General features: G+C 30.8%; 1 protein-coding gene across 1 annotated transcript in view; it reads left to right on the forward strand.

Moving 5' to 3' along the window:
* Positions 1-23,145, forward strand: part of LOC131849149 (insulin-like growth factor-binding protein complex acid labile subunit) — a 45,166-nt gene extending 22,021 nt beyond the window's left edge. Inside the window, exons 2-4 of the mRNA XM_059199145.1 lie at positions 7,308-7,834; positions 11,813-11,894; positions 21,420-23,145. Of these exons, the coding sequence (XP_059055128.1) occupies positions 7,308-7,834; positions 11,813-11,894; positions 21,420-23,145 (2,335 nt within the window). The remainder of the gene's footprint in view (positions 1-7,307; positions 7,835-11,812; positions 11,895-21,419) is intronic.
* The last annotated feature ends 1,485 nt before the right edge of the window (positions 23,146-24,630 follow it).

The raw sequence follows: 24,630 nt of genomic DNA on the forward strand, positions 1-24,630 counted from the left end.
ACAGATGATAAAATATGTGTATGTACAAGATGACACTCAAGATGCTTGAATGCATCCAAGTGCGGTGTAGTCAAAGGCAAAGCTTTATTAATGTGCTAATGGTATATTACAAACAGAAATGCTTTGCCAACAGGAAATTCAAACTGTGAAAGAGGAAGTATATATGCATAACATAAGTTCTAGACATCGACAGAGAGTGTAGAATTAGTCAGTGGCACAGCTCAAAATCTGCAACTATATTGAATTACTCGAGAGATCATGCTAGTTAATACCATCTAAGATGTGAAGCTAAGACCTAATTTATTGATTGCTTACTATCATACAATCATATTGCTTGCATTTAATAAGGAATCAATATTGAAAACACTGACTACAAATTAAAGCAAATAATAAAAAAGGGATCAGCGTAACTTAACATTTTAAACAATGTTTATAGTAAATAATGCCAGACTATATACTATATGATTACTATTCCTGTACAGTTTTGTTATTTTTATATATTTTTTTTTATACTACGATGGTGACAAACAAGCATACGGCCCATCTGATGGTAAATGGTTACCATAGCCTATGGACGTATTCGTATAATGTGGATGTGACGGAAATTAATAGCTTCACACATTGTCATCAGGATTGACAACATGAGTATGTGTTATCATTTCTGATGACTTCTCGATAACACAGTATATACCGTTAGGACGATAATTAGACCTAACAGTAAGTATATATAGGCACATAACTTTGTATATTATACGTTGTTAAGACATATATATATATATGTCTTAACAACGTATAATAAGACACATAGAAAAATTATTGATCTATTAAAATGTAACGGATATATTATAACCATTAACTGTAGGTATTCTTGACTTAATCCGCATGAAAGAATAAAAAATAAAATAAGAACTTGAACTTCATTTTCATAATTATAATTAGTAAAATTTAGTATGACTTTCTACTTTTCTCTCTTGGGTGTAGTATTAAACTCTGCCATCAAATGTCTCACATCCCTTGACCTTTTGCTACTGTCTTTCGTCCGTGAACAATGTGCTAACAGTTAGTCTTTGTTTGTATTATTCTTGCGAATAGATAGCGCTGATTTGCTTATATTTAGTGAAAAAAAGAATGAGGATTGCTGTTATTTCGATATTTAAAGTAGTGTAATATCTCCGATGCTAGATTTACAAGCATAATACTTAAGCCTCATTAATGGTGACGATTATGATATTTACGATACTATATATTTTGCATGTGTTATATATTTTGCATGGGCTAAGATTTTTATCTTTATGAGCATTGTCTCCATTTTCTTGGCTAAATTATATTTTTTGTATGAAATTAAGAAATACTTACATGACTCCTATATATTACATATACCATAATATATTGTGTCAGAAGATGTATAAGCTTATCATTTACATATAAACCAAGACGCAATAACACACGCATTGCTGCTACTTAACGGTCACCCCGGCCAAACACTAAGAAATATAAAAAACCGCCTTGAAAAATCGTGTCACACGTGTGCAGTTATTTCAAAGGAAAATTCGTTTTATACGTTTTAATTTGTCGAATTCAGCTAAGTTATTATGTGGACTCACATATTTTATGTATATTAAAACTGGATAGCGCTTTTATTCTTTCATAAATGTTTTATACTGTAACCAATTCGTACCATGATTGTGGGGCTTTACATACAACGTGGTATTAAAAATTTAATAAAAAAATTACTAACCGGTTTAAACGTGAGCAAAAGTTAAATACCTCCCGATTACATCACAGCCTTTATTTTCAGACTTCAATATGTATATTTAACAGCGATTGTTGTTGCAGTTGTTCAAAACAAAACAATTGATAGTAGAAACTAATATACAAGTACATATTTAGTAACTTGTGGTGCCGCCGACTTTGCCCGCCTATACATTTGTAGATGCCATTTATCGACTATAACAAATAAATCATTCAGGTACATAACGCCATTTATTATTTTAATAATACGTTAATTACAAATATTCTATGGAGTGTTTAAAATTAATAAAAAATATGAAATTTCATTCTAATTCGTCCAGTATTTTCTAACCTTAACACACAAACAACCAGTAATTGTATAGTATCTAAATATAATATAAATACAAGTAAGTGTTTTAATCATTGTTTGTGGACTAAACAATATGATGAACGTGATATCGTTAGATTTATTTAAAGCATTACCAGTCTAAATATAGTCGATAAGTAGGACGACCTTACAAACTAAACACAGCATCTATATTGTTTGTATCAAAACAATGTTTGAATTATTTTAATTAATTACTTTGCTATTTACAAATTTATTGTCAACTGCCTACAAGGCGGGTGGCTATCTCCCTTTTGGTGAGGTCTCCTCTCATAAGATTTACCCATCGGAAATTAAATCCAAAAATATATTTATTTGTTACATGCGCAATAATTTCATAAATACGTACTGAAATTTACCTGAAATATAATCGTAACAATAAACAATAAAAATGATTTTGTCTCATAATACTTACCAATTAGAGGGAAATCCCCAGAGGAAATATATAACCTGGACGATATTAGGATAAATAAGATACTATTTTGCTTAAAAAAATGGGCGGCTTTTTTGTTTAAATGCTCACATGGTCGGTTTTTATCTACAATTTATTAAAGTTTTTTTACATACAAAATTAAAAGTTCATAATTATGTAATCTAAAGATTACATAATTATGATGATTATTACTTTAATGATTATTAAATATAAAAATGTATAGGTAAATTCTGAATGAATGAGTTGAAGGTTAAGGTTTGAGGCAAAAAAGTCTATTTCGGTAAAATGTAATTAATTTAACTGTATAATCGGTCCTCTGAAATTCTATTAAAATATAAGAAAAACTACTTAAGCATCGATGTATTTCTCTAAGTAGGTATATAGCAAGTCTTGTAAGGCGTAGATTACTATAACCGAGGGGTGAAGCGCCCTACTTGAAGGGTCTTTTCGAACACAAAAGATACAAGTTTTTGTCTGTCTATTCACTGTATGCATTGTAAAACTGTAAACGACGCAATAAAAGTTGATGTTGCCTCATTTTGAATAGGTATTATCTATTAGGTATCTCAGTATCTGCCTACTTATTCAAAACTACCTTTTTCGTCAATTTTGTCTTATATTAATGTCAAGGTATAGACAGCACAAAAGTCTGTCTTAGTCAGTCTTAGTTAAATTTCAATATATATGTTACTGAATATTGTTACTGAAATGATAAACATAGTAATGACGGTACAGAATAGTGGTTACCACTATTGTATCTGTTAATTACCTATATATATCACTTACAGACATGAGCAACAAAAAAACACTTTACAAAATATAGTTTATAATAAAATTTTATTTTGTAGTGTCTTTTTGCTAAAAGGTACTATACTCTGATACACAGTAGCCAGTAACTTCATTACAATCATTGTTTCAACTTTATACCAGACAAGAGATTGATACAGAGACCATGATCAAAATGTCTTATTAAAATTATAAAAGCGGAATTTTGTGAGTATAGATGGATGTTTGTTACTTAAAAATTACTAAACGGATTTTGATGAAACTTTACAGTAATATAGCTTGTAGATCCGAATAACATATAGGCTTTAAATATCACGCGGGTAAAACCGCGTTAACAGCTAGTTTAAAAATAAAATTGCTATGTAAGTTGTCAAAGAAAACAATAAATTGATAAAAACATTGTAAATATTTAAAACTACTGTGTTACACTTTGCACTCGGCCATGTCATGTAGGTTACCACTTACAATCGGGCTATCGTAGATGAAGTGGCACTCACTGCCATTACTCTATTAAATAACAAAGAATTAAGTGCAATATTTGTTACACATGTAGTGTCATGCGATATATAAACAACAATGTATGTAGACACTAAAGTATGGAATTTCTATTATATAGATTTTTTATTTATATTGCCGTCAACTAAATTGTGTTGTTACTATCAGTAAATATAAAGTAAATAAAGTAATTTTTTTGGGCAATAAGACGATATCTGAGTAATGATTTTAGGTGCAGCTACTTATTAGATAAATTATGGCTTTTATATGTGTCTAACATATACAATATATTGTGTTTGATCGCCATCACCAAGATGTATAAAATGTGTAAAATTTTTATTACTGCTATAACAATGTCATGTTGTTAGTGATAATTTAAGGAAACAAAACATACTTTATAAATCTAAACCATATAAGAGAGCTGGTCATTCCAAGTGGCTAAGAGTGTTTGTATACGGGATAGAATTTGCAATGAAGAGCTCAGCAGAACTAGTCCATAAGAAAAGCTCCTAAGAGAATAGTATTAACTGTTATTTGCTGAAATAATGATTGAAAATAGAGACACTATGAGTAATAAAATCGTCGAACCATAGCTGCTTGTTTTTTATGAAGCTTCTATCCCAGGAAATCAATTTGTACATATAGCGTCGTCATGTAAAATAAAGGGATATAAAGAGAAGCTTCTACAAATGTGTTTCGAAGATAAATAATAACGATAAGCCTTCGATTTGACCCACGGAGAAGATTCTTTATAAACGCCTTATCTCATTGTGCTCGAGCCGCGAGACTCACACAAAAAGGACCAAAACGGCCCAACCTTTGTTATTGATAGAATAGAACACGGCAGTCTACTTACCTAGACATTTGCCGCGCTCTCTAAATTATAATTCCAATAATACAACTTCACTATATATACATTCACTTTGTATTGGATTGAGTGACATTTCTATTAATGACGGAAATTTGATTCGACGACAACAAATTAGCTTGAGTCAACTGCTACCCGTCTACTTAGAGAAACAATAGCTCTTTATGGACATATCTTAACGATATTATAGATATACCTAAATTATTTTAGTTAATTTAACAAATGACAGACGTACGTTACTGAGACAATATCAAAATACCGAATTAAAAAGTTAAATTTTGTGAAAGTCATACTTATCAGCTGTCCGTTGGTTAGATACGAATAATTATTATGCATAAACTAAGTCCGTGTATCGATAACATAATATAATATTGTAACGCTCTGAATAGAGAGAACCGGTAAATTTATAAACTATTCTATTGATGCTTAGACAATAGTGGATGGACTAGTAATAAGTACATAATAGTTACTATAATTTTCTGAAATTTATTAGTTAGACTGGTTTCCCTATATATAATAAAATATATAAATAAAATATAATATATTTATATCCGATTTTGTTTATACTTATTAAAGCTGTAAAGGTTTATATTAAATCTTATAAAAATTAATGGTGTAATAGTGAAATTAATTAAATATATAAATAAAGACAAACAAAACAAATATTTTGAACAATATTAAATTAGTAAAATATAGAGAAAACGATAAAAGTAAAGTAAGTAACATAAAGAGAAAAATAAAGTATTTCTTTGAAAAACAATAGTCTATTCATAATTACGTCAGAATTCATCATGTGTTAATATTACCGTATATGATTACAAAAGTAGAAATGTTAGGTAATATCTAATAATAGGTACATAAAATAGACTAATGAACTGAAGTGTTAGGTACCACTAACCACATTTACATACGTGGTGTTTTGTTTATCCAAGTTTATCGAAACGAAAACTATTGGATTGACACTTACCATTTTACAATTTAATTTTGAATTTAGAACTTTCTGGAGCAATTAATTTTAACGAAAATCACTCATAGTGGATTTAGTAAATTCATTTACATAAAATGTACATAATATACATATACGTTTCCACGTATTTAGCACATAATATAATTTCTTATTAAAAAGTATCATAAGTCTCTCTTTATAAAGTACCAAGTGCCACTTTTGTTCTTTCGCCAAAAAAATGTTTATCTTGAATTTTTCATGACTGGACGTATGTTGTACCACAAGCATATGGATAGCATATTTGAAACATTAATAAGTAGTGTCATAATCCTTACTAAAGTTTTCGTTTAAACTAGTTACTAGAATTACAAACTGGCGGCGTAAAGTAAAAATTATAACAATATAACGGACCTGCGCGTATACTATAAGGCGATTTACGAGAAAGAGGACTCATAGTCTTATTTTTCGTTAACACATTTTTACATACTTACACACCAAGGCTTAGGTTTGTTTAATTTAAAATGGAAATCAATTATACAGGTAATTAAATAAGTAAAACAGTAACTTTACAATTACATCAAACCTTGACCATAGATCATTTTAATACAAGATTGTATCCGCCGGTATTCTATTACATAATAGAAAAAGTCTACTTGCATATTATCACGCTGCGTGCCTTACGGGATATGCAGGGATAATGCTAAGAATATATATCAGACAACGGGTTTGGGCATGAATAATGCATCATAATACTTTACCTGCATAATGGGAGTCCATATTCGTAAAACGTCGCTTACTGGCTAAGGGCTAGCGGGGGCAAATTTTCAATTAATATGTATTGTTTGTCGTCCTGACTTACCCGATAACGATGACAAACTCGTTTCAAAGCAACTGCATGTTTTAGATTAATTTATGTTGTTTTCCATAACCGCAAAATCTGAATTTCATATACATAATATAATATAAAATTGTATTTATAAATATGAATCCGAATTTCACTGGATTATACCATAATTTGAGAATAAACTAACTTATATTATTAAAAAATTAAAGTATTCACAAACGAATAATTATGAATTTTTTATAGAAAGTTTTAAAATTTCAGATAATCAATTATTATAACCACAGATAACATATTACATACCCAGTATATATAATGTAATATATATTTCAGATAATCCACCAATATGTAGGTATGAATTGGATGTTAGGTTTTGTTAATCTATCAGTTCTCATTAATAATAATATTATTGTTTTTCATTTAATATTTACTTTTTACATTGTTCCTTGGTACCTAAACTAAGTAGTAACCTTTATTTTAGGTACTACATTATTTGTTTAGTTTATCCACCTTCAGATATCTTCGCAGTTACTATTCCGTATTGTGTTCCATTAGTATATGCGTACAACCACCAAACCTCCTATAAAAGAGCTATTTACGCTGGCGGAAGAGGTCATTAATGTTAGCGGACCAGAACAATACCTATAACAATAAACTAGCAGATATAGGAATAACAATATGTTATTGTTTCGTGCTTAACCACACATATAATAAATTCGTAAACAAGGCGTGCCTATACATTTAAAAAATTGTGTTATAATGTATTTTACCGGGTTTAAAAAAAATTGTAATTATTGTCAGTACATCTTAGAACCATTACAGTTCTCACACAACCATCCTGAACCAAGCAATCGAATATGAACCCTTGATTGCCGCTCCGTGTGACAGAACTCAAGCATACCACTCGTTCAACAGGAAATACCAAATACAATTGAAGGAGGAGGAAAGGGACCAATCTGCAGTAAATGAACTACGCATATACACAGATGGCTCCAAAACACAGAACGGTTCAGGGGCTGGGGCACATTCCCTTGACCTCAACATGAACATATCTATACCGCTCGGCAAACACAGTTCGATCTTTCAGTGCGAATGTGTTGCCCTGACCGAGGCAGCAAAAGCCGTGTACAGGTTAGGGGTCAACAATTTCAACATTAAATTCATATCGGACAGTGCAGCCGTGCTTAAAGCACTACAGAACAGAAAATCCAACAACAAACTAATAATCGAGTGCCACATTGCCCTGGAAAAAATTGCAACGCACAACGGAGTAATTATCCAGTGGATAAAGGGGCACAGCGGATCATATGGCAATGACGCCGCGGACGAACTAGCGAGAGTAGGATCCGGTATGGTGGTTGCAGGCCCCCTCCCGCTTATGCCAATACCATTCTCGCAACTTCGCACCTGGATTCGCCAGAGATCCACCGAAATACAAAACCAAAGATGGAACCTAACCACTGATTGCAAACAATCTAAAGTGGCAATTCCAAAAACGAACCATCGGTTAACAACACGTCTACTTAATCTAGATAGACAAAACCTCAAAATAATGATAGGGACAATAACGGGCCATTGTTCCTTAAACAAACACTTATACAAAATTGATGCTACAGACAGCCCCCTTTGTCGGGGCTACTTTGAAGCTGAAGAAACTGCTGCTCACGTAATCCTGGAGTGCACGGCAGTGGCCCAACAACGAAAACAAATCCTCGGAACGGTGAGGTCGCTCCGTGAAGCCTGCGAAGACACCAGGAGTCTTCTGCGCTTTTGGGAGGAGCTTGGCTGGCTACTTTAGTAGTCTGGCTCTACACGCACAACGGCCCGAATGAGAGGCTAATTGCGGAGAATGGAGTCCAACATACAATTACAATTACAATTACATCTTAGAAATGGCTTGATCGGTTTGAATATACTTAAACCTGATGTAACAAAATTCCTGAAAATTCCTAAACATTTAGTGTTTGTTTCAATCCAATCGGTTGATAAATAAATCTAAGTAAAAATGTTAAGTTAACAAATTATTAATCCATACTCCGTACGTTCGAAGTCACCGGGTCATCTAGTATATACATGTAGCCCTATGAATTAGCTGTGTTCGCGACTTTCACCTGACCGTGACATATTGATTCACGCGGATAAAATGTAGCCCTTATATATGTATACACAGATTTATGTGTAAACACCTAGTCGTAACTTCCCAAATTAATAAATAATAAATGCTTTCTAAAACGTAATCAATGCGTTTACTTTAATTTATTATCTTGTTGATAATGTTTTAGTTACTGAAGAATTACTGTCCTTAGTTCTTCATCTCAAATAATAATTAATACTAACCTGACAGCAAAACTATTGATTATCCTGCTTTCCCGTTTATATTCTTTATTATCTTTACATATATAAAATAATTAAATCGACAATAAGAAGAAATCTGTTTTATTGTCTGTTTGTGCGTTAATGTTTCATGTAAAAATGGGTTGAGAAATTAGAATCAAATTTTTCAGAATATTTTGATGAATATACTTCCCAACTTACTTTTAGTAGTGTACATTTATAGATCGCCATCTAGAAATAGAAATAATCTTTATTCAAATAAACTTAATCTTTTATATATTTAACTATATATAGTGTTATATTTTATTTGAATAAAGATTATTTATATTTCTAGATGGCGATCTACGAGTATAAATGTACATCACCAGTATGTAATATTAATAAAAATATGTGAACAGATTTTTATGTTTTGTTGACTACTGAAGTATATATATTTTGTATAACGTGTGGGTATTCACTTATATTATGTATTATTCATGTAGCACTTTCAACTTGCCTATTAGTTTCTAAGGCTTGCTTGGAAGAGAATGCTTTTAGCATTAACTCCACCCTACAAGTAGGTGCTACTCCTCTATCCATTGTAATTTGCAATAAGAAAATTTGGATTATAGTGGTTAAAGTTCAAAATGTAATATAGGAGGTTTTTGAAAGGAAGTAAATGTCTGGGTTATATTTGCATGGCCTTAGACTTGCCATATTTACACACATTTTTATTTACATACACTTTATATGTTTACGGTTTTAGTATTTGGATGGGTCCTTGAGTCGTGAAAGTTGCTGTGGCTGAGGGGCGTGAAAGGTTGTTTAAATTGTGTGCCCATATTATAGATGTATATTGGACGATTTTTTGTCGTTGGTGAAATTTATAGTACACAGAGTATGAGTACTATATGTCAAACCATAGTTAGAATTATTATTAAGCGATTACTTTTTGTTTCAAAATAAAATAAAACAACGTTAAACAAAAACAACGAAGTTTTTTAAATTACCGACTTAAAGAGTGTAATGTTAAAACATATCCAATATTTTTAACAAATACAAAACAAATCATTTTTGTTTAAATACTGAAATAGCCTTCTGCTATAAAGTAAGTAATGTTTTTTATAAGCATTTTAATACTAATCAAATCACCTTCATGTACCTATTATATCATATTTTTCCTGGACCGCAAACAAAAACTTTTGGCATAAAATAAATTATACTTTTTTATTTATTGAAATATATATTAAATTATATAGGGCCTTATATTTTATTAATAAATTCAGATATAATAGGTATTTCTATAACAGCCTCACAAATATATGCTAACTTTTTAAATTAAAGAGATGCTGATGCTCGGACAAAATTATTTGACGAAACAAGTATGTCAAAATGTATAAGTACACAGTAATATTATTTTGAATACCTATAATCTTTTAGTCAAAAAGAATTAGGCACAGAATGCATATTAGTCGACTAGGCATTTAGGTATAGGAACACGTAGAATACGTCCCTTAATAGCGGTTTAGTATTGAAAAACGCAGGAAATATTCCAATTTTAATATATATATATATTTTGATGTATTATTCTTATGATTTTTTATATAAAGAATTTTTATTAGGCGAAGATAATCGTGGAATTCTATAAGTGAATATCATACCCGTATCATACCCGTCTCTTCGAAGTAGGAAATTTATTGAATTGGAGAAAAGTGCAATTTAGTACTTTCATTTTCTCAATTCGATAATAATAATAATTCTATTTTCCTGCAATTTACAAGTCTTTTATGCATATAGTTTATGTAAAAGATTTTTCTTTAATGTCAGTTACATTTAAGTAGTAATAGTTCAGATATTAATAATGCTCGTAGATTAAATTACATATGTATAAGAATTTTGGCGTCAGTCACAAGGCTTCGTTGTTTTGTGAACAAATAAGTCATCCACTTTCAATTACAACTGATAAATAAACTTAGAATGCGTTTCTCTAGGGTCTGATTTAATAAATTATGATAACTTTTGTCGATAAGTAAGGTTGTACATTTGCTTATTTTAACTAATACCTATCTATCGTTTTGTCACTTATGTGGAAGCCTGTTACTAACTTTGTCGTAGATTGAGATGAATCTGTTTCACAGCTTCCGTAGCTTCCGATTCATCATTATTGACTTTTGTTCTTCTGTCGTTAGTATTGTCGTGTCACATAACTCGGGTGATACATTAGAAGCAGCAGAATTTTACTAACTTACCTAAATGCGAAAACTTACAAATGTAATACCTATATTAGAATAAGATATGCGTTTGTTAACTCACAATCATTATAAATTTGGATTAAATAATTTGATGGATAAGTTTATGTAGATTATTTCTTATTTAATTTTTCTAGTTTATTGAAGAAAAGCATTTTCATGCAAACATAATGTAATTAAGATAGGCAGTGCTTCAGCTGAACTAATATTGAAATATCTACTGTGATTTCAGATAATCGTAGTGTATCGTAAATAGACCTGGTACCTACTGCGTAGTTAATACGACAAACGAATGAAAATATTTCTTCAAAAAATAATAAATAAAATCTGGATGTAATTATGTATCTTATTGTCGCAACATATAAAAGCGATGACAAGAGGTGGCTTGGGCAGCGATTTCCCGACTTTATGGGCGGAGGGGTACTGAGTTAGTACGTGACGTCGCTGACGGCGAACTGAGCTCGCTGCGTGACTACGTGATCCCATCACGTCGGAAAAAAACATACACATTTATTATAACATCACACCTTTATGCAAATTTTAATACATCTGAAAAAAAATAAAGGGCTTAAACAGAGCCGCCACCCTGCGATAAATATTTTCAAAAGCATAATTTACTTTACACGCTTCATTTTGTTATTATTACATAGTTAATATTTTTAATAAAAATCATAATAATAACATTTGTTATTTTTACATGGACAATGTATTTGTTATATTTAGATTACATTACTAATTATTTTTTCTCATTATTTTCTTCTTTAGAATTCTTCCTATTAGCCTTCTACCCCAATGGGTATTTCGAAGGTTTTCCTAGAGACACAATCTGTGATAAGGAATTAGTTTTGTATATATTTATCAGAAACAAAAATTAGTACAGCAAACAAATATAGATAATAATTATCATAGAGAGATTAAATATTATCATAACAATGTTCCCAACATGAGTTTGTAATGAGAAAAGTTTTGGAGTTAATAAATTAATCAAAGTTTTTAGAGCTCTTTAGGTCTGCGCCATGAAACCAAGACCCTTAATCTATTTGTCCTCCGCTCTTATTAACAAAACATGGATATAAATAACCCATAAAGTTGCGTCATAATTACATATATTCATATAGTGATTCCCCTAATAAAATGTTATATGTAAACAATTTATCTTCACGTCAAGTCAGTACGTAGTAGGACCAGGAGTTATAAACTATATGCTATTTATACCTACGGTAAACCGACCTCCGTAAAAATATATTGCTGTGCCCGATACCTATTGGCTACCCTTTTTTATAATGCTAGAAAAATACTTTGATAAAAAATACTTTGGCATATATCTAGCATAAACATGTGCTACATTTACATGAAATCTTTATAAATAGTAAAGTCCTAACTCTTGATGATCCGAAAAATGTCTGTTTGCGCCTTAAGAATTCACGAAAAAATGGCTGGAATTATGTGGATGACATTTTTGTAGAATATATTGTGTATAAGCATTTTTTGTAACATTTTTCAGTACAGTTCCTTTCCATGACATGAGACGCATATGACACTCACAAATATCATCACAAGAACATAACCCACTGGGATTGTGTTCTTGTGATGATATTTGTGAGTATTTAGTAGCAATATATTATTGATTCATTTCAATATGTAATCCATAATTACCAGTTGGCAGAAACGGAAACACAATCGCTGCTAAATGGTCCGTTAATATATACATCAACATATTTCCTATCGGATCTCAAATACATGTGAATGTCCACTTAAATGAGCCGGCGGAGCGTGTTAGTTCCAAATGTATGGGACAGGATTAGAAATCGTCTATAGATAAGATAGTTTAATACTCAACTGATTCGAATCCGTCGATCCGTGAATTACCAACAACCGGAGATCTAGTTCAAATATCATTGTGTTTATTGATTACCCAACGTAATGGGGTTCTAATAGCTTAAATACGACATTCCACAAATGTGTCCAACATAGTTATGTAACGTGGAAGCAGATCGTACTAATGGTTGCTCAGAAATTAACCACGTATGCAAATCATTCACGACAGAAAGTAATTTACGCGCCACCTTCTGTATCATTACCTAAATTTATGTTTTAAATTAGTTATTCTCTACGAACGTTGTTTCAATAAGACATTAGGAAAATATTGGAACTTTTACTATACTGATTGATTCTTCGGGGATTGTGCAATACCAAGACAAAACTGCTTAGTAGCAATACATATGGTAAATATATACGAAATGCTTTAAACGTAGTTTATGTAAAATAAGACCAAAGTAATATAATAAATACAACACATTATTATGAACATTCTAAAACTTTAATATTTTTATGTAATATATATCGTAAATAATAATCACTATATAATACTTATAATATATATATAAGGTGTCGGTACTTAAAGAGAAGAGGCGACGATATAATAAAATTACATGGGTTTATATTAAATTGGAAATTATGTCAAAATGTACTTTAGACCACATTGAAAATTGTAACTTAAGTACTCGCTATGGGGTAGGTAAATCTGTTTGTTTATACTTGGTCTGAGTATACTAAGATATACTAATCTCAATATGTTATTTTACATCCAAATTAGTAGCAAATTTAAAAATGGAACAGAAAATTAATATATTGTAATATTTATTTTACAACAACTATTTGATTTATACAACATGTTTGATGATTTTACGGATACGGCCTTTATTGAATTTATCAAGATGTTACAAACTGAGGTGCTTTTTAAATACCTGCTCGATATTCACGCGGCGTTGTCGAGGAGCGGGGACTAGTAATTTAACGGGAACTGTTTGTTCCTACTGTGAAATTAGATACGACAACTCCAGACTTATTCTATCATTGGCCCGTTAACTTTGTTTTGAGAAACGAGTCCAAAGTTTTATGAGTTTTTCTTCAATTTTATGTTTTAAAAAGGAATTTATATCAATCAAATTCGCTGTTAAATATAGTAAGTATTTAATATAGACGTACGCAACTGAAAACATTTATGGTTAACAGCATAATTATTTACTTATTATTATATATCGACAGGTAATATATCTTTATCACAATATACGTCAAATGGTTAAGGATGAAAAAAAATCCTAATTTAAAATACATTTTAACATAGTGTTAAATACTTGTAGATAGATAGATTCTATTTTGATAACTGTAAAATATGAATATAATTATAATTCTATTATATGTTTAGTTAACTTTACTGAGGAAGTTATTGGGAAGTATATTAATAAAATTATTTTAATTAATTATTATTTTAAAATGGATGCATAGGAAATAATTTATTGGTAATTATTTTTATACTTCGCTTCTTTCACTATTTCACATTACATTTAATAACGACACTAAGCGTAGTAGCTTAATTAATCTGACTATATATGAAGTGAACTATCAACAGTAATTTTACGATATTAATTTCTAATTACATCCAGAAATATCTAATAAAATCAAATCTACAATCATTTATTCATGTAGAAGTTTAAGCCGCTTATGAATGTCAAGTTTTTTGTATTATCATTTTGTTCTCTAACGTACCGTAATACTTTATAATATATAAATTTGATGTGGTACAAACTATGTAAACTAAAAAACACACATAAAATATACAAAGCTAATAATTTACATATACAGCAGTTTATTATATATATACAGCATTTCATATATATAAACACACTAGCTGACTCGCGCAATTTTGACTGCGTTTTATTTCCTCACGTTTTTTCAAAATTTTACTTTGCAGTTCCGCTCCAATTGGTCGTAGCGTAATGTTATATAGCTTAAACCTTCCTCGACAAATGGTCTATCCAACACAAAAGTAATTTTTCAATTCGATATATATTCAATTTTACAATTAGTTCCTGAGATTAGCGCGTTCAAACAAACAAACTCTTCAGCTTTAGTATATATAATATGACTAGCTGGCTATGGTAGTTGTTGAAGAATTTAAGTAATTGGAGCCAATTGAAATGTAAAATATTTAATTCAATGCAGATACCTAGTTGAAAAGAGTGATGGCGTTTACTCATTTATTTTTCATGCCCTATTCGTGTCGCTTGCGTTTGCATTTCCCTGGAATGGGGGTGGGCCAATAAACTCAATTTATTTGGGAGAAAGGAAAATTTTCAAACCACTTTGCTCCCTAAGTTTGAGTTGTTCAACAGCTGCATTAGACAGAATTAGACTTTTCCTGCGGAGTTTTTGCCTCTACATATAAATGAAGCCTTGTTCATTTGTATTTTGGAGATATATTTATTCTGAACGTTTAAAGAAAAGATCGTGAGTTGAGTCTGGAAGACTCCTGAACCATCTTTATGTGTATATTATTTATCATTAACTGTCTAGTTATGGAAGCACCGGTAACAACAAAATCTTGGAGTTAGTTCTATAGAACTAACTCCAAGATTCATGTATGAAAATATTCCAAAAGCTCCAGTTACGTATTATGTTTGTGCCTGCGAATTAATTACTTCACTATCTACAGATTTTTCTACACCTACTATTATTAATACAATTTTTGTAATCTTATAATTTATACCTAGATGCTATCTATCCTAGATAATTGGGGAACTGGAAGGGGATTGTTATTAATACAATCTATGTTGATTGATATATACAATTGTAATCAATATATATATATATAGATAATTTGAATTCGATACCATGAGACTACTGAATTTCATCATCATCTTGTCGTCTTTCCTTTATGCCCCTTATGTAATGTATTCACAGTACCAATCCATCATTCAAGTTAAACTATACACTAGATGGTTGTAGAAAGTATCTATGCCTAAGTGGTGAATTTTTATATGTAGATATAAATAACTAGTGAACTCCTACAGCTTTATGATGCTTCAGCATGAACCCGTTATCTCCCATATTAAAGATTAAAACAACAGCGAAAAATTTTGCTTTGCCATTTATGATCTTTTGAATTGGCGAGTGTGGCTCACTCATTCGAATTTGCATCGTAAATGAAATTCAGATAGCCAACGAACAACGGGGTGAGTTTCATAAATTCTATATTTATTCAAAGACGATTATTCGTCTTTGCATATAAATACAAATTATTTAAATTTGGTAAATACAATATTATAATTTATAATATTAATACAATCGTACCGTCGCAACTATAGTTAACTTTGTAGTTATTACTTTGTATTTCGCTTTGCATATTGTTTAATAAGTTGTTAACCATTAGGACATTAAATACATGTATTTTTAAAAATAAAATGAATATTAAAGAGTATAAGGAGACTACGAGTATATTCATCTTAAGGTCAATTATAAAAATATCGTCTTAAAAAGACGATCATTGGTATGTTGATGGGCTTCCGCGTATCACTTACTTTATATATATGTTTTTTTATTTCTATTAGGCTAGAAAATATACACATAAAGATAAGTACAACTTTTTGATCTTAATTAAAACTCAAAAATATTGAATTTAAAATGTCCTGAAATGACCTCAAACCACTATGGTATAGTAATCATCATCTGCTTCTACCTTATTATATTTATTTGGGGTGGGCGTTCACTATAGAAGAGTATATGTTAATAAATATAACCTTTTTTTATGGGCCATTAAAATTAGCAAATTGGTATATGTACCTTCATTATTTCTGTCATACCTCTATGAGTGTGTCATTATCCCATTTAAAAACTTTTATATATAAAAATTACAATAGTACTGTGGACAATGGCTACCTGTATTATTCATGTACATAGGACGACGGATATCACTCATCATCTGGTTGGTTTTCAACTTATTTGCATTAAAATTTTATAAAAAAACTACCACCAACACCAACGAAGGCTAAAAAGTCTACAGTCAAACAATAAGCTCTTCATGGAAAATTAATCAGCTTTTACGGGCTTCTAGTTTCCAGGGCCAACGTCTTAGTGTTGTACATAATATTTATATACATTATTACTATATTGTTAAAAGCAAGGAGATTATTAATCCTCAGCTATTTGCTACTGCCTACTCCCTGTGGGTTGCTCGTAGTGAACGTACTTTTTTGTTTCTCGTAGTTATAAAATTAAAAGTGAAGACGTATTAAATTTCCTTCAGAACATTTCTTGAACGCTATACTGATTTAAAAAACGACATCCGCAATAGACAGATAGACTTAACTTAGTATGTACTTAAAAATTATGCAATATAAATATGGCGTAACAAAATAACCATATTATATGTATATCAATGACAACACCAGAACAATTGGAATATATATAGGGAATGATAGTATTTACAAATGGGTTTACATTATTCCTTTCTTATAGAGTTAAAATCGTATGTAATGAAAATGCGACACGCTGTAGTTTCTATTGTCAAATGTTTTATACTTATAACCAAGCAGACACAACAGTTTATTGAAAGTGGAAATTAGCATTATTATTGTATGACAAATTAATAATTTTCAATATAGGTCGTTTCCGGATAATAATAATGACGGGTGGTGGCATGAGACATGGCTTTAACTATATATATATATCTGTTTATATATGTCATTGGTCGAATGCTTTACAAACAAACATATTGATTTTAGTCACAGTGATTTTGCATCTGCATTAGTGTCGCTTTTGTTTTTACAATTTTTCTGATGCACTGAAGTCACTCGTGTTGGTAAAATCGCCTTGATAGATTAATCAAATTCAAGTATTTTGAAAGTCATTGTTCGAAATCATGAAAGTTTACCATTTGTATCTATTTATATGATATACAAATAGAAGCGCAGATCAAGTTCTATATGTAAATAGTGAAAACAATAGTATACACATACCTCAAAACGTATAGGATAATGATCTATTGGTTGTATGATAAAAGGTTTAAAAAATGACCATGACCTTTTTTCTTGAAGGCACATTTATTAGAGAGAACACGGATGGACGTTTTTGGGCAGTGAATTTAAGAGTCGTGAAGTTTGTAGAGTAACAATGTAGGGATAAAAATTTATGTTATGTAAAGTAATAATAATAGTTAGTTAATAATATTAGTAAGTTTATAATGTATTAATGTAATAAATAGGAAATTGGGAAGTAATTTGTGGCAATAATAATAATATATTAATAATCTCTGGACAATTCCCAAGTTAAGCTAGCTAAAGCTTGTGTTATGAGTACTAGATTACTTATACAAATACATAGATAATTTTTTTTTGCAATACACACATGTTGTACATAAAAATCGACCAGACGGACACAAAGAATCGTACTCATGAATACATTTGTATGATATACAGTGTGTAACATTACAATGTCGAAAGCAGGTACCTATGTATATATATATATATACTTACAGTTACCTACTCATAGTTACATTCCATGATAGAAACCGAAACGCGAATATGGACCAATAGAAGAGGTAAAGTGACTATTAGAGCCTGATGCATCAGCAACTCGTCATTGGCAGGTACCTACATCGAAGAATCGATAACCGATATATGAGACAAGTTCTCGAGTAGCCACTCTACACTATTTTGTTATATTTATAGTAGTTAATTTGTTGTGAAGAAGAAAATCGGAATATTTTTTTACACCATAATGTGGTTTATAAAAATAATTAAAAAATATACCATTGACTTTGTACAAACAATGTTCTCAAAAAATTATGTAAGCATAAAACATATTCTTTGTATTGTATAATATGTATTCAGATCATACTCCACATACGTTCAAAGTTTTAGATAAAAAATCCTTTGTACCTTAGCAGAATGGTTAATAGTGCATGTTCGCAAGTATAACATAATATTTTAATATTCAAAAGAATAACAATAATAGTTTTTATAGTTATTGTTATTTGTTAGTGTCAACAATACTACAATTTAAGCATAAAGTTCTTAGGACATAGAAGATATCATATTTTGCATTAATTTTGTCATTGATATGGATAAAATTACTGTATCTATGTCTATCGTCTATCTAAACCAAACTATGATAGATTAATCCGTGTTTAACGATTTTAAAAAGAAATATATATTTGTTTTGATTTTTACTTACTTGTATGTTACGAAATGTTGAAAACGTTACTGTAATTGTCTTAACTCCATATGATATTTTTCAGCATATTCTTCTTTCGAAAATCAGACTCGATTAGTCTAATATTTAAGAATGTCAATATATTTGTATTTATGGAAATAAAAAAAGTTACTTTTATATTAAAGTGGTTGCTTTTTGCAAATAATAATTGGATGCTATTAGGGTAAAATAAATCGTAATAATGAAATGTTTATTCAACTCATACCAATGCAACCAAATTTAACTAACCTGCACTGTTTTCAGTTTTTTATTCCACACGGTTGCACGACACATATTGTAGATATGTACGCAATTACTGCTTTTATGTGCAGGATAAACCTTACTTTTGAAGTTTATGTGTTGCAGTTAGAGTAGGTATTCTGTTTTTCTCCGGATTCAAATAACTATGGTGACGTCGTTAGAATTTTCCTGTTCTTGGTACATACCTTTAAAAAGAAGTCTAACTTTTCTATTTAATCTAACATTTAATTACAATTACATTGTTCTATAAACAATGTAATCGTAATTAAATTTTTTAGCTGCTTTAAAAATAGAAGAAGAATCAGTGTTAGACTCTATTTTCTTTTTAAAGGTGTTCGTTAACATCTCTTTCAATTATATTATTTATAAAATGATTTTACAATATCGAAACATATTGTACTATGTTAGTATTATTTAAATATTGTAGTCAAGTATTATGCATTGTTGCCAGCAATTTTTTCGAGTATTTTATGTATTATATGAGTATTTTTTCGAGGTGCCATAGCATTTTTTGAGGATTAAGAGTTACCTAATAGAAACAACCTTCTCAGCATTCTATGGATTCCGCATGCAGAAGCCGCGTGTGGCAGAGAGGAAAACTCAGTTCCCGGAACTTGTGAACTGAGTTTAGGTTCAAGAGACCCCTTGTGTATCTACTTCAAAACTGTCGAAGGTGTCGCCACTCTCTGGCCAAATATGATAGGAGCCTACGATTACAGCTTTGGATATACTTTCTAGTATAGAACTTACGGTTCCAGATGGGCCAAACTCTTTAGGTAATGTCTCTCGCTCCCACTTCGGTCGTATATATATAAATTAAACTGTATTTTGTTCACTTTGGTAGAAATAAAATTGGTTATTATAATTTGGTAATTAAAATGTGGTTATTATAACCCACAATGGAAAATATAGTATGCTACCTACAGAATCATATTTATTGTTGATAGATATAAGTCTTAACCTAAACCACTAGTCAAATTCCTTATCTATTTATTTTTCTAATAAGATTTGTATAAAATTAGGAAAAAGGTAACTTTAATTTTTATGCAAATACCCCAAACTAAGAACTTTGTTATATTGGCCGAACTAACTTAATTTTTTTCATTAAGGTGAAAATGAATATTTCTAAATTTTGGGTAATGGATGCCGCTTAGTCGTTGCGTCAAAAAGCCTTTTGTTATCTGCGCGTTATTTTTCAGGGGGTTTGGAATCCGCGAACAAAGCGAGGCGCATATTTCACAAGACTGTAATCTCGTGCCTAGTTCACAGGATTTAGGCAAGTTTTTTACACTTTGCTGCGTTAATTCTCCATGATTTATTTGGTCCGACTCGACAAATCTTTGGGGAACTATTAGGTACACATGAATTTTAAGCGCACCTGAGTATATCTAATTCATTTAGTTGGGTTATGGTATTATTATAGGTATATATCAATATAATTAATATTATTTGTCAGCGATGTCTGAATTTGTGTACTAATCCTAAATATTACCTGTTATAATATTATTTATATACTATAGAACTAGCAATTTGTAGCAATAACGGAAGGGTGCATTCATGCTAGCGCAGAGTTGAAAGCACCGATGCGTTAATTTAAAAGTTTATATAACAAATTCACCCTCACTGTCAATAGTTGCCAACGCGGGATCAGAACTCATCGAAGTGTCTTCTTTTCAAAAAGAATATGTAATAATTAAAGAGATAATTATACAAAATATCAAAATCCATTTAATATATTAAATAATATCGTACTTACATAATAACAATTATTTTGAGTGTATGATATCTTTAAAAACGCAAAATATAAGTGGAATGTCACTTTTTCAGGTAATGATTAGATATTAACCATAAATGTCAAAAGTACTTTACTAACTATATTGATTAGATTTTTTATTTGTCCTAATATTAGCACATGCTTTACAACATCACTTACGGTTGCAATAAAGAATTGACCCATTGTTTTATGCTACTATATTATTTATGCTTTATCTTGATTAAAATTTTCCTGCCGTTTTAGTCAGAAATAACAATGTATGTAAATTTACATCTTTTAAAATCTCATTTTATCTTCTTGTTTCAGAATCGCAAGGAGTCAAATTTGGCTACTGGGCTTCATAACTTTGCTGTTGGCCATAAGCAGTGAAGGGGCTGAGATTACTTGTCCTGAGGAGTGTACATGTCGCACAACTTTTGATCCCGAGGAAGGCACAGAGTTGCGAATATCATGTATTCGTGGAAATATGCGGGAAGTGCCTGTGGATTTCCTTGATCGAACCGCACAAGTACTTATAATCTCTGCTCCTCCAGAGCGCCCTAACTTTTTAACTATTGGTCCTATCTTCACCCAGCCTATGCCTTTTGCTTACTTACGAGAGCTTCACATTGTTAACTCAAATATTCCTTCCATAGGACAATACTCATTTTGGGGTCTTCAAAATTTGAGATTAATTAATATGAGCCACAATAATTTAACTAGTATAGGAACTGATAATTTTCGTGGTCTTATTAATCTCACAGAGCTCCATCTTGATCATAATAAAATAGAGCAGATGCCTAGCGAAACGTTCAGACATCTTACATCGTTGAAAATTTTGGTTTTATCGAATAATAAAATTGCTACGCTGGTACCTAGATTGTTTCGAATGCTAGCAAAACTATTTTACTTGGACCTAAGTGACAATCCACTGGCAGATTTGAATCCAGAAGTCTTCAAAGACATACAACATTTGAGAGTATTTAAATGTAGAAGATGTCTTCTTAGGAGGGTTAATACTCAAATATACCATTTAGTACCCCATATGGACGAATTAGATTTAGGAGAGAATCAATTCAAATACTTGACATCAGACGAATTTATAAGTCTTAAGAAATTAAAAAAATTGAGACTAGACGGTAACCAGTTATCTGTAATAGTGGACTATATGTTTGGTCGGAACCGCGAGCTACGAGTTCTATCACTTGCACGTAATCGTCTCGCCTTATTGGCGCCAGCAGCCCTCACCAATTTAACTACACTCGTGCATTTGGATTTAAGCCATAATAAAATTGACAAGTTTCATTTGCAAACCTTTGCTCCTGTCGTAGACTCTTTAAAGACCATAAATTTTAGCGGCAACAATTTACCTCTCAATGAAATTGCTATAGTTCTTCAAATTCTACCTGACATACACGGAGTTGGTCTTGCTAATTTATCTTTGGAGGTGATACCACCAAATTTTTTCACCTATAATGAACATTTGGTGGCATTAGACATATCATGGAATAAATTAACAACATTTCCATACAAATTACTTACAAAAACTAAATTTTTGCAGCGCCTAGATATATCCCATAATAAACTGCAAATATTAAACGAACAGGATCTACAAAGGTTAGAAGGTATTGCACAGATAGATCTATCTAAAAATTCTTGGCGATGTGATCAGTGTTCTGCTGGGACGATGCTAGTTTATATGACAACTACGGTATTAAATGGAACGATAAGGCACCTTAAGTGTTATTCTCCTATGAAATTACGAGGAGTAACCTTTGCAGATATGACATTTGATCGTCTAGAACCTTGTCCTAGTACACACGAAGCTCAGATGAGTGTCATAGCTGGATTAATGTTGCTGTGCATTGCCGTTTTAGCAGCTGTCGCTGGTGCATTATGTTGTTCTCGACGCCGTGCGGCTCAATACTATACCAATGAAGAGAAACGTCGCGAGCATGATGTGGAACACCCAGAGGAGCTTCTTGGAAGGACTGAATTAGGTAGCGTAGCCACCATTCATGCTCCTTACCACTTGGTGTCTAAAGGCAGCTAACATCGTGCTCCTAGAGCGGCTCCGTTGCAGGCGATGCCACAACGTGCCGTCCGAGTAGTGCTCGATCCGCCCTTCGTGAATGTGACTGACCATGGCCTCGGAACTACCACGCACCGCTACTTCCCTCCACCACCTTCGCCTTTACCCCCACCTATTCTTGATGCGGACGATATATGATACGAATATGAAGATGATCTTGTGTAAAGTGAAGCCAAAGAATCTGAACTATTAATAATATATTTAGAAACACGTGAACGTTTGTAATATATAATAAAATTAATGACATTGACTTTAGGTAGGTGACTTCAAATTATTTCGAAGAAATATTTTTCTACTTATAAACTTTATAAACAAGGTTATCAAATTCTCACCTAAACAAGGACTTTTAGTATATTATGTAAGTATTTATGTAATAAGATTCTTTAGAATAAGATAAAATTATTATTATTATCTAAGAAATAGAAGCTCATGAATTATCTATATATGTATCCATTATTCTGTTGTTTACTAAGTTGCTATGAAATTATCCGAAATATATTACCAGAATTTAAGAATTTCAATTACCAGAATTCTAAGTATAAAACATTCAAAACCCATACAAGTAATTCAAATAGTCGTTTAAATATAAATTGCAATATGTAGTACTAACATACAGTTAGTCAGTTAATAGGCACGGACAACTTTACTTTTAGCAATTAACTATATCTTATACATATATGATCATATCTGTCGATTTATGACTTAGATATTAATTTAGATATAAATACTATAGAATATAAAGACTATTTGATTCCATTGGATATTGTATATACAGGAGGTACTAAAAATTTACTATAATGAAGATACTGAAACGTACTATATGAAGCAATAGACAGTAAGAAATTATTCAATTACTACCTATACTCACATATATACAAATGAATGAATTTTACTTTTAACTTTACCTACTTCAATTGTAGATATTTAGGATCCTTTGAGCTTTGTTTCTTTTAATGTTCATCTACTAAACAATAATCCTTAAAGTATTAATAGTTTTCGTGATTGAAATAGTAATTAAATTATATAATAAATAACTCTAAGCAAAGTCGATAAAATATCTCATATTACCAGGGATTACAGTCGACAATTAAATGTTATTGTTAGCGTATATTACCTACCAATAACAAATATTTTAAAATTTTTATGATTCAACTCGTATGTGAACCTTATTGTGCTAAAAGAACCCACTTGAGTAATCAGACTGCTGAAATTCTATTATTTTTTATTCCATTAATAAACGAAATCCTATTATAGATATTGATTGGCCATTATATGAAAAATATTAAACTACAAAGAGTATAATGTGTAACAAGTAAATATTTTTATCCTCTTCAATTTTATATTGAGTTTAAGTACCTATTTACTAAAAAAAGATTGTTATTCAATATTTTGTAAGCTTATAAAAATCACTTGTATAGTATAAAATATTAAATGAAACAATAAATG

Source organism: Achroia grisella, unplaced genomic scaffold (assembly GCF_030625045.1).
Source record: "Achroia grisella isolate CSIRO2021 unplaced genomic scaffold, CSIRO_AGI_Agris_v1 utg640, whole genome shotgun sequence".
Lineage (NCBI taxonomy): Eukaryota > Metazoa > Arthropoda > Insecta > Lepidoptera > Pyralidae > Achroia > Achroia grisella.